At 43.2% G+C, this 12,236-nt stretch overlaps 1 protein-coding gene across 1 annotated transcript; it reads right to left on the reverse strand.

Moving 5' to 3' along the window:
• Positions 1–3,199: 3,199 nt before the first annotated feature.
• On the reverse strand, positions 3,200–6,900 carry LOC125544900. Its single transcript, XM_048708688.1, has 5 exons — positions 6,613–6,900; positions 5,580–5,686; positions 4,206–5,063; positions 3,919–4,077; positions 3,200–3,799 (listed from the first exon to the last, which is right to left on the reverse strand). The coding sequence occupies exons 1-5, from the start codon at positions 6,698–6,700 to the stop codon at positions 3,407–3,409; spliced, it is 1,605 nt and encodes a 534-aa protein (XP_048564645.1). The 5' UTR covers positions 6,701–6,900; the 3' UTR covers positions 3,200–3,406.
• Positions 6,901–12,236: the final 5,336 nt, after the last annotated feature.

The raw sequence follows: 12,236 nt of genomic DNA on the forward strand, positions 1-12,236 counted from the left end.
TGGATTTTTTTAGGGGTGTCTCACTGAATTAGTGGCGCCCGATTTAGTGAACCCTACACAGGCAGCTCCCAACTGGGCCGGCCGATGCAGCGGTTGTCCTAACAAATACTTTAGCAGTTCATTTTTTTCTATAAACTTCATTGAAAAGGGTGAAAAAAATGCCTCCAAACAATTTAGAAAACGTAAACAATTTTTGACACGCAGACATGTTTTGAAACTTTTGAACATTTTATGAAATGCGAACATTTTGAAAAGAGGGGAATATTTTTGAAATGCGAACATATTCAGTTTTTAGAAGATTTTTTAAATCATGTAAAAATATATTTTTAACACTTCTCATAAAATCTGAACAATCTGTAAAAATTCGATTTTTTAAAAAAGTGATAGAAATAAAAAATAAAACAAACCAGTCAAGAAAAACTAAAAAATGGATTAGAAATCTTCTAAAGGGCCCCAAAACTGTATGGTGCAGTGTGTTTGTTGTGCCAGATCGTGAGGCCTAGGTAATTTTTCCTAAGGTTTTAAAAAAACAATTCGAGAGATAGAGCGTCAAATGAAATTGTGTCCTAAAACATGTATTCGGAAAAATGTTAAACATGTAATTCGGGAGATAGAGCGTCAAATGTTAAACATGTAAAAAAATGTTTCTGATGTACAGAGAAATGTATAACATGTATGAAAATTTTAATCATCAAAACATGTATTTGGAAAAATGTTAATACTATATTTAAAAAATATTAAGCATGTATAAAAAATGCTTCAGGTGTATATGAACAGTGTACAATTTGGTATAAAAGGTATACATAAAAAAATATCTTTAAAAAATTGTTGATCATGTATTTGAGAAATATTAAACTTGTTTAAAAATAATGTTTTGATGAATATGAAAAATTTAGAATTTCTGTTGAAAATGTAGACAGCAAGAAATGCATTTGAAAAAAATGTTAATCACATATTCGAAAAAATGTTAACATGCATAAAAATAATGTTTCGGATTATATGAAAATTTAAAAATGTCTATTGAAAGAGCAGACATCAAGAAATGTATTTCTGAATGATCATTAATCATTTATTTAGAAATCGCTAAACATGTTTACAAATAATGTTTGACATGTATACGAAAAATACTCATGAGTTAATCTACACTGATATACCATTAAAGTTATGTTCTTTCTTTTGTATCATATTTACGTGCCGCTTCTCGTCGCTAAAATAAATGGGCATGCATGGATGCAGCCATCGTTTTGGCAACCTGAAAAGGCCTTCAAATTAGATGTTACTGACTTTATTTCAGTCAACTATGCACATGTTTCTATTCTGTTATTGTTCTGAATTAGATGGATGATGTTCAGGTGCTTCTTTAGTTTTCATGTTGCTGGTTACTGTCCTGTTTTACATGTGTGATTAATGTGCATTGAGCTGCTGAATATCTGGCTGAAGATAGAACTAACACCGTGTTAGTTCCTAAATAATACTCGTATTTCATTTTCTCAGATATTTTACCGTCTATATTTCCCTCGATTTTTTTCATCTTCCATTCTGATGTTCAAGTAACTTTAATATATGAAACACAGACATGTCGCCGCTATATTTTTCCCTAAGCTAGACCAAGCAGTTTACTTCTACACAACGTTTGTCCTGTTGGGAGAATGACTCAAGCTTTGAAGATTCAGTTCCACTGGTAGTAGAAGAGAGCAAAATCTGCCATACTTGTTGGCTCAGCCACAATAGAGGTGAAATGTAGGGAATCCAGGCATCATTTCTGTAAGCAGTTGAATACACAGTTTCTTGCCCTGTTCCTGGGATCATTGTGTCAAGGGAGAAGTATATTTTTTGTCCCTAAACTCTTTCGAAAGTATAGAAATAGTCCCCAAATTCCAAAACCAGCAAAACTTAGTCCCTCAACTTTTCAAACCGGATTAGTTTAGTCCCTCATACCGCTTCGAGTGGTTTCAATCTGATGTGGACATGGTTTTGACCAAAAACTTGAAACGTCACCTAGGTTTGACCGCCACGTCACACTCCGTGTCATTTTTTTCAAAACGCAGTGCATGTCACCAAGGGTCCCCATTACTCTCAGGCGCGGCGAGTTCGGATGAGAAGCCGGACAGCGTCGTCCATGACGGTCATGCGGCGGAGATGAAGCGCTCGAGCGGCCAAAGGAGCTCGGCGACCCAGGGCATGGCGTTGGCAGAAGAGTGACTTGGCCTCCCTGTTGCACGGGCCGTCCAGCTGCAGCCTGCGCCCGGCGAGACACCGCTGACCTTCTGGACAGGAGGCCTGAGCAGGAGGAGGAGCTCGAGGCGGCGAGCTCGGACAAGCCCTCCGCGGGCACCTCCACTGACGGTGTTGGCCATGCATCCGATCGTTTGTAGCGGCGTGTAAGATGCAGTCCAGGGAGCAACACATCACGCCCGTGTGTATTCTGGGCAAGATTGGATCAGCATGTTCGTTGTGTTTCGCTTGCATCTTCGGCGGGCTGAATCAATACATACATTCACATATATTCCAGTAGCTAGTCTGCACTTCGTGTTCTGTGGAAGCATCGACTGGCCGCCACACGCATGCAAAGCGGGCCAAGCACCTTAATCTCGCGCGCATGTGGAGCGCAGCTCGCGCTCCTTCCTGGAGCACGCCTGCAGGCGCCGCCGTATTTGCTCGTTGCACACACTGCCGGGCGCCGTCGACACGCACTGGCGCTCGCTGAGCATTATACCGAGCACCTTTCGTGCACATGTCCGAGTCAAAAACCACACCGCGTCAGCAGAAAATCATCCTAAGCGAGACGAGGGATTAAACTTATCCGGTTTTGAAAATTGAGAGACTAAACTTATCCGGTTTTAAAAGTTGGAGGACTAAGTTTTTGCTGGTTTTAAAGTCGAGGGACCATTGCTATAGTTTCAAAAGAGTTGAAGGAAGAAAAATATACTTATCCCTTGTATCAAAGCCTTGGAACTGAAATGCTAGGTTGACCTTTCAAGGATGCAAAACCTTGAACCAATCCATGGAAAATGGTTAGCTTTGAGCCATGATACCTGGATTAGACATCTAGAACAACCAACATATTGTTCCGAAGACTTCATTATATTATACCAGTAAAGACTAGATTTCTTCTACGGACACGTGACCTTATCCGAGTATATCAACAAAAAAAATGGTGAAACAAAGCTTTGTTTCCCTTGCCTATCAGTGTCAGTAATAAATAAATATAGGTGTCACACTACTCTTTGTTTTCACCATTCAAACTATCCAGTTGTGATAATATAGTTCAAAAAGTAAAACAACGTTCATGTAGTAATAAATATTACAAGTCTTGAGAATTAATAATTGACATAACTACGGGAAAAAAAGGCACAACCCATACAGCATCATCATTATATAAAATAAAAACACTGGATGGTCACAATCATTTGACAGAATGGCACTGACTGCATGGCTTCTTGATATTTAGCTTAACATTAGAGGGGACCTTCCCAATGATGTATTTTTCGATAGCCAAAACTGCTTTGTGGGCTTCTCTGATCATACGCCGTCCTGTATGAGGGCTGCAATCACCAATTTCGTGGACAGCTAACCTATCAGCATGTTCATAACCACCATCATATATGGGGTCCAGTTTAAGATTCTCAAGTGATGTTGCATTGTCAAGAATATGGCAAGTTAGCTCAATCATGCTCTTTGCAGAGCAAAAGCCATCGATCTTCACGTTCTTGATGCTGGCGTGGTGGTGTCCTGGCATCTTTCTGAGAAGAGAGGAATCCCCAGATACAGGATCATGCTTCATGCGAGTCTGCCATACCTGCACAGGTACAACATACATGAATTACCGGTTCCTTGTATACTCCCTCCGCCCCAAAATATAAGATTTTGGGATGGAGGAGGTATAAGATACCTTCACAAGACAGAAGAGCGACTTACAGACAATTTGAAAGTTTCCAACACAGGACAAGCATCCAGGAAAAAAGCTAGAGACAAATAATCATAAGCTGGGGAAAAGGCCCCTTCTGCAACAGAGAGACAAATCTCCAATAGCTTGAGGTGCAGGAATTTGGCAGTTACAATTGGTGTATTAAGAACCTGCATAAAAGCATGTAGATTAATTATATTCTAAGACATGATTATTACTACAACAGCAACATCAACAATGGCTAATCAAATAATAGTGCTGGTTACTCTTCAAATAATAAATATAGAGTTCAATGTACCTCGCCAGCTGAAGAAATGCCAAGAGTTTCAAGATTTGGCATAATCCGTGGAAGATTGGCACGGGCATAATAAACGAGGTTATACTCAAAGGCCCACAACATCTCTAGGTTATTCACTCGCAATGAATCTCCAAATGGAAGTCGTACGAGAGTAGTATCAATATGAACTGTGCAAAGATTCGGAGCTTTGTTCTCTATCAGTTCCAGTGTTTTGCATCCAAACACTGTCAGGTGGTTGAACTGGTTTAGCAGGCACGGTATCTTCAAGCAAGTGATGTTATTGCATTGACGAAGATTCAACTCCTTCAAAACAAGAGAATTGGAAAGAAGGCACCCTAACTCATCACCAGTGATGTGTACCCGAGACAGATGCAGCTTTCTCAAGCAACCAAGTCCAGCCACGGGATGGAAGGCACAACCTTTGAGGTTTAGATAACTAATCGATTTTCCACTTCCATTGAATAAAAGTGAGCTTGGGAAGTTGTAGTACTTTGCATCATATACTTCAGGCAGCGAAAGTACAAGTTCTTCAAGCCCTGGATTAACAGCAATCTTAAACCAACTTTTGAGGCGACTGGTGTAGATACGAGAACCACAGTACTGAAGCTTGAATGTCTTCACACCAACGCCTGTGTGTTTTTTCATAATTTCGTCAACTATTTTGGTGAACTTCAAAGCTAGTTTCTCTTCTCCAGTCCTCAGTGTTCTCTCACAGAAGGTGAGGTTTACGCCCAGTGTTTCCTGACTGAACGTGAGATTGGGGCGGCATCTCCAGGAATGTAAAAATTCACGAGACACACAGGCAGCTCGGGCAGCATCAGGCAAGGGTAGTAGGGCATGTATATGACACCAGATATCCTTAAAAAGTAAGGATGGGAGAAAAAAGTTAATTGATGGAGTAAATTACACGCCAGGCGCTCAGTGCAAAGTATTATAGCAGCGGGAAAATTAAGTATTACATCAACAAGTGTTTTCCCTTCTAACATTAGTTGCTTCCTAAAAAAAGGTCACCTGATTCCCCAACAGGGCTATTACTTATTCCTAAAAGGCACAATAGTGAAATAAATATTCTGGTGTGAACTTTGAAGCTAGCAGAAAGTGCAGAGGAAGCGGAAACTCTTCTTTGTACCTTGCAGAAATTTAGTTGAAGTAAAATGCTTCAAGAATACAGAAATATCGCACTAGTGCTCCAATTAATCAAAACTGACCGCTTTTAGGTTGAATGAGCATACTTATTGCAATCTGAAGCTAGAAAGACAAGAGATCATTTCTTCTTTCTGAAGTACCTTAACATATAGGCTACTTAATTAGTTTGATCGAGCATACTTATTGCAGTACAAGTATTTCATTTTCAGCATTCTATCTATGCCGTACCTCTGGAAGGGCTGGCCCTGAAAATCGCATTGTTTTGGTGCCTTGAGAATAGTCGTCTTGTTCACAGGATGACCTTGTCCTTTTAGACCCTGAAGGGATCGATATACCTGCAACACATCATGCACGATGATGAATTAATTATGCAGACACTAGAAGAAAGCAACAAATTAAACTCAAGTGCATGAATTAATGAAGACACAGAAATTCTACTTTTTCCATTATGTAACTTTTGCACAATAAGACAAACGCTTAAAAAGTTGTTTCAATTAAGGAAAACATCAATTGAGCAAAGACAGTTTTGTCTAGAACATTGCAATCTCCACTGCTATCCTCACTCTCCAGTTTCATCTCACAACTCGCAGAGCCATGGGCTACCATGATGGCAGGTGGCACATCTCAAGTCTCATATGATGCTCACTATATTTGGGTCTGTTGTTTGAGGGTATATTGCTATCTCATCACAAACAACAATAGACAATCAATACTTTATCAGCAAATGAGTTAACAAATGCAAGATGGGATTCAAAAGTAGCTGGGCTGGAGAACTAGCAGACTGAAACACTCCCTGATGACAAAGACACCTTTTGAAATTGTCTTTGCTACTTGTACTTTTTTGTTGTCTTGGGCGGGTATATCCGAAAAGCTGGTGTTTCAACTGCGCTGAAGTCTAACACAATCAACATTAAGAAGATCTGTGGTGAGGTGCGGAACAATGCTAAATCTGCAATCTGATTATTCCAAGGTCTACTCACTCCCTAGTTTCATCTCCAAACTCGCAGAGTCATGGGCTACCATGATGGCAGGTGGCACCTCTCAAGTCTCATATATGATGCTCAGTTGCTCACTATATTTGGGTCTGTTGTTTGAGGGTATAGTTGCTATCTCATCACAAACAACAATCAACGATCAATACTTTTATGACAAATCGACTAAAAATCAGATCTAACATCGTGTGGGATAAGATAACAAAAGAAAGAGCTTATTTTATCCCGTATTTTAGACTCCATGATGAAACGGCGATAGAGTAGTGTACCTGGTGTGGGTTTTGCCGGCTTACTACTGCCGGCCTGGATTTGCTGGCGACGCTTCTTCATGGCGATGATGAGCTCGGCTAGTCCCATTGTGCGGTCGCAGAGAATCAGGGATACTTCGTTCTCGCAGCCTCCTTCTCTCTCTCTCGCTCGATCGCTCAAAGTCCAGTTTGGATTTCAAACCAAACAACGCGAGGCGCGAGGATTGTGTGGCGCGGGGAGCGAGGGTCAGGACAGGGCAGGACTCCGCCGCGGGGAGAGAGACGGGCAGGAGGGGGGCACGAGCGCAGTGGGAGAACCCTACCTAAGCAACGGAGATGGGCCTGCTGCTGTTGCTCTCGCTCGATTGGCCCATACGTTGTTTGGGAGTCCAAGGCGCCAAATAGAGGGACCTCCTATTTACCGCGCTACGCGCTGGCGAACCAACGCGCACCACCCTACCCCGCGTGTCCTTTTGGACCGGCCTATGTGCGGGGAGGGACTCCCCTGTTTTATTTATGTATTTGTTCCAAAAAATATATATGTATTTTTTTCCTTTTTGTTTTTCCTCTTTCTTTTTGTTTTCTTCTTCTTTAAAGTATTACGGGATTTCAAAAAAGTTCCAAAATTTTAAAATGTGACGACTGAAAAAATGCTAAAAAATTCTTAAAATGTTTGACGATTCAGAAAGATGTTTATGATTTTGAAAACGAATGTTCGGGGAATCAAAAAATGTCCATGATTATGAAAAGTCATTCACGTATTATATTTTGTGTGAATTTGAACAAACGTTAACAAAATCTAAAAATATTTATGAATTTCAAAAAAATATCATCGATTCAAGAAATACCCGATGATTCAAAAAATGTCCATGAATTTGAAAAAAGATCATGCATTTCACAAAAATTGTTGTAAAAAAAGTTCATGAATTTCAAACAATGTTGGGCGATTCAAAAAAATGTCACCTGATTCAAAAAATGTTCACGATTTTCAAAATATATTGTCAATTCAAAAATATTTCCACAAACTTGTATAAATTTTATGCAAACTTGTATAAATTTCCACAAAATATTTTCCCCTCTCGCGTGGCTGCTGACTTTGCCGCTCCTCATTTTCAGTTGTTTCCTCTCGACCCCGTCGGTCTGACAACGTTTGCCATGGTGAGACGGCGATGGTGATCGCAAGGCCGTGGTGGCGCGTGTTGGTGGGCGGCAAGTTTGGTGTAGCGCGACGGATCGTCCGGCGCTGTGCGTGTTTGGCGGATGGCAAAAATCCTTATCGGCTTGGCCGGCACCGACTCAGTGATGCCCGTGAGTGCCACCGTTCCTTCTTGAAGGGCATCAAGTATTCCCCTTCCCCATACCCCTCCACGCATCGGGAGAAACCCTAGGACCAATCCGGGCAACAGCAGCGTCGTCGCCGTCGTGTTCCTTCTTGAAGGTGTTGCTTGGTATTCGGTGGTTCGAAGTGCTAGGAGCGTGGTGGGAATTATCCGAATGGCGCAACGGTTGCGGATCATCATTGTTTTCGTCTATCCAACGTTGTTGACATTAGTTTCTTTCTTCTTTCTCTTTTTGTTTCGTTTGGGCGTGCTTGTGTTGTTTGCCCCAGCAATGATCTCACACTTGTATCAGGTGGTTGCTATATTAATATAGCGGGGCAAAAGCCTATTTCGAGAGGTCTCTAGTTTTTATTTGAAACTACTTCATAGCCGCTCCCTGCATTCTTGAAAAGTGGCTCTGTTTATTGCCACGCGGCTCGAATATGGTCTTCAGAAACGCTGGCCACTGAGGATAGATACCATCGGCAAGATAGTACCCCATGTTGTAGTCTCGGTCGTTGACGGTGTAGTTGCAGGGCGGCGATTCCCCATTGCAAAGCCTCCTGAACACCGGAGATCGTTGAAGCACGTTGATGTCGTTGTGAGAACTGGGCATTCCAAAGAAAGCATGCCAAATACATAAGTCATGTGATGCAACCGCTTCTAGTATGATGGTGGCCTCTCTGGTGTGACCTTGATACATTCCCTCCAGACCTTTGGGGCAGTTTTTCCATTGCCAATGCATGCAATCAATTGATCTGAGCATTCCTGGAAACCCCCTTGCCTCTCCAATAGCCAACAACCTCTCCGTGTCCTACGCATTTGGTTCTTTGAGATACTCCGGTCCAAACACCTCAATCACGGCGCGAGCAAATTTGGCAGTAGTCTTGAGGCACGTGCTCTCCCCCATCCCGATCATCTCACCAAAGGCGTCTGCAGCAGTACCAAGTGCAAGCATCCACAGAGCAGCCGTGCACTTCTGCTTGTCCGAGAAAGAGAGTTGGCTGCAGCAATCCCTTCTCAGCTTGAAGTAGTTGTCATGTGCCTCCACTCCATCCATAATGCGCAAAAACAATGGTTTCCGCATGCGAAAATGGCGACGAAACCATGGATCATCCAGGAAAGCAGGCGTGGGAGCAAAATAGTCATTATGTAGTAGCTTTGCTCCAGACACCCTGTCCCGGTTGATCACTCTTCTCCCTTTGATTGAGTCTTTGAAGTTGAGAATATGCTCCACTTGCCGGTCCATTTCCTATTGAATGCTCATGAGCATGATCATGTCCACTTCTTCGTCCGAATCCGATGAATCGAAGAACTCATCTTGAATCATTTGGTCAAGCTCTGTCGGTCCATACTCCTTGTCCGACGAAGCATCAGAATCCACCATTTACCTAACAAAATCACAATAATTCGGGTCAGTCAATGTGTCGAACACATCAAACGCAAGGCGGAGCCGGAGAGTTGCTGGACATACCACGGCGACGTCCTGGCCGGCGATAATGTCCCCCGCGGCGAGGACGGGAGCGCTCTTCCGGAGCTGGGGTCGGAGAGCCTGGGAACGGCTACGGAGCGGGCACGATGGCGGAGCTGCGAGCCGGACGTCACGGAGGAGGAAGAAGAGATGAGAGAGCAAATGGATCTGGCAGCTCAGGGGGGATTTGGTGCAATTTGGGGTGAGGTCGGCTTGTCGGGTCCGACATGGCGGGCATGCCTGGGCACGCCCGGGTGCTCCCATATCTGCCCCATATTTGGGCTGGATATGGGGGGTGTAACACCCTCAATGCGGCTATATCTCCCACGTGTCGGAGCACGACTTAGAGGCATAACCGCATTGAAGGCAATGTCGCAAGATGGGTAATCTTTACACATCCCATGTACTGAATAAGAAAGAGGTACAGAGTTGGCTTACAATCGCCACTTCACACAATACATGAATAAAGCATTACATCATCCAGATACAATCAAGGTCCGACTACGGAACCAAAATAAAAGAAGACCACCCCTAATGCTACAGATCCCCGATCGCCCCAACTGGGCTCCACTACTGATCAACTGGACACGGAACAACACAACGAACACGATCTTCCTCGAGCTCCTCCTTGAGCTTGGTTGCATCACCTGCACGGTTTCATCGGCACCTACAAATTGGGTTTGGAAGTAATTTGTGAGTCACGGAGACTCAGCAATCTCACACCCTCGCGATCAAGACTATTTAAGCTTATGGGTAGGGAAAAGGTATGAGGTGGAGCTGCAGCAAGCACTAGCATATATGGTGGCTAACATATGCAAATGAGAGCGAGGAGAGAAGGCAAAGCACGGTCGTGAACTAGAAGTTATCAAGAAGTTGTCCTAAACTACTTACGTTCAAGCATAACTCCAACACCGTGTTCACTTCCCGAACTCCGCCGGAAAGAGACCATCACGGCTACACACGCGGTTGATGCATTTTAATTAAGATAACTTTCAGGTTTTCTACAACCGAACATTAACAAATTCCCATCTGCCCATAACCGCGGGCACGGCTTTCGAAAGTTCAAAAACCCTACAGGGGTGTCCCAACTTAGCCCATCACAAGCTCTCATGGTCAACAAAGGATATTCCTTCTCCCAGGACGGCCCGATCAGACTCGGAATCCCGGTTACAAGACATTTCGACAATGGTAAAACAAGACCAGCAAAGCCACCCAGATGTGCCGACAAATCCCTATAGGAGCTGCACATATCTCATTCTCAGGGCACACCGGATTGTCCAAACTTCCGGTAGGCCAACCCAGAGTTGCCCCTGGTGGCCACCGGCGGCTAACAAGTTGGACCAACACTCAGAGGAGCACTGGCCAGGGGGGGTTAAAATAAAGATGACCCTTGGGTTGGCCGACCCAAGGGAAAAAGAGGCTAGGTGGCAAATGGTAAAACCAAGGTTGGGCCTTGCTGGAGGAGTTTTATTCAAGGTGAACTGTCAATTGGTTCCCATTATAACCCAACCGTGTAAGGAACGCAAAATCAAGGAACATAACACCGGTATGACAGAAACTAGGGCAGCAAGAGTGGAACAAAACACCAGGCATAAGGCCGAACCTTCCACCCTTTACCAAGTATATAGATGCATTAATTAACATAAGAGATATTGTGATATCCCAACAAATATCCATGTTCCAACAAGGAACAAACTCCCATCTTCACCTGCAACTAGCAACGCTATAAGAGGGGCTGAGCAAAGCGGTAACATAGCCAAACAACGGTTTGCTAGGACAAGGTGGGTTAGAGGCTTGGCTTAGCAATATGGGAGGCATGATAAAGCAATTGGTAGGTATCGTAGCAAAGGAATAGCAATAGAGCGGACAACTAGTAGGCAAAGATAGAAGTGATTTCGAGGGTATGGTCATCTTGCCTGCAAAGTTCTCTGAGAAGACGAAATCTTGATCCACGTAAACGTACTCAACGGGTTCCTTGAACATGAACTCGTCTCCCGGCTCTACCCAAGACAAGAACACAAGCAAAGGAAACAACAATCAACCACGGTGCAATGTGCAAGCAACATGATGCAAAACATGGCATGATATGCGGGATGTGATATGCAATGCATATGCGTGCTTCGGAAGTAAAAGATTGAACCTGGCCTCAGCTTGGAAAAACCAAGAGTGCCTCTGGAAAGATGAGTTGATTTCGGTCGAAATCAATATAAAGATCACCGGAATCGGATGCACGGTTTGGAAATGGCAAGCAAAACAAATATGGCACCGAACTGCGGTTAACAGCACGAGGCCATCTAAATGCATCAAGAACAATAAGCTACTGCACTCTAACATAGCAACAAAGCACATGGCAGTGATCCACTCAATATGCTTGACAAAAGATGAACACTGTGCTATGGCTAAATCACACAATAGCAGGTTCAAACAAGCATGGCAAAAGGGCAAAAGATATCAGGTTATAGACTTAGTGAAATTAACAACATGTCAGGAATTTAACATCAGGAAGCAAAGTTTAGAGCAAGATAACTACATGCTACAGGAACATATCATGGCAAAGCAAGGCATGGCATGAAGCTACTCAAAGCATACAACAAAAGTCCCTTACTGACCATAAGCCAAAAGGGATCAGAAAATACAATGGCAACCATGTGAACATAGCAATTATCGTTAACAGATTCAGACTTAGTAGAAAACTGGAACATGGCAAAACAGATATTAAGTAGGCATGTTTACGAGCTCGATGCACTCACCACAAGACATTGCATGACAAACTAAGCATACACCCAGTAAGTAGACATGGCATAGAAGCTAAGCATGGCAAGAACAACAACATAGCATGCATGGATCAACTACAA

This window comes from Triticum urartu, chromosome 1, assembly GCF_003073215.2.
Source record: "Triticum urartu cultivar G1812 chromosome 1, Tu2.1, whole genome shotgun sequence".
In the NCBI taxonomy this organism is placed as follows: Eukaryota; Viridiplantae; Streptophyta; class Magnoliopsida; order Poales; family Poaceae; genus Triticum; species Triticum urartu.

Coding starts and splice junctions, on each gene's coding strand:
- LOC125544900 (XM_048708688.1), bottom strand. CDS start 6,700: ATGGGACTAGCCGAGCTCATCATCGCCATGAAGAAGCGTCGCCAGCAA. Junction 5,064..5,579: donor CAGGGCCAGCCCTTCCAGAG/GTACGGCATAGA, acceptor TTACTTTTTAAG/GATATCTGGTGTCATATACA. Junction 4,078..4,205: donor GCATTTCTTCAGCTGGCGAG/GTACATTGAACT, acceptor GCTTTTATGCAG/GTTCTTAATACACCAATTGT.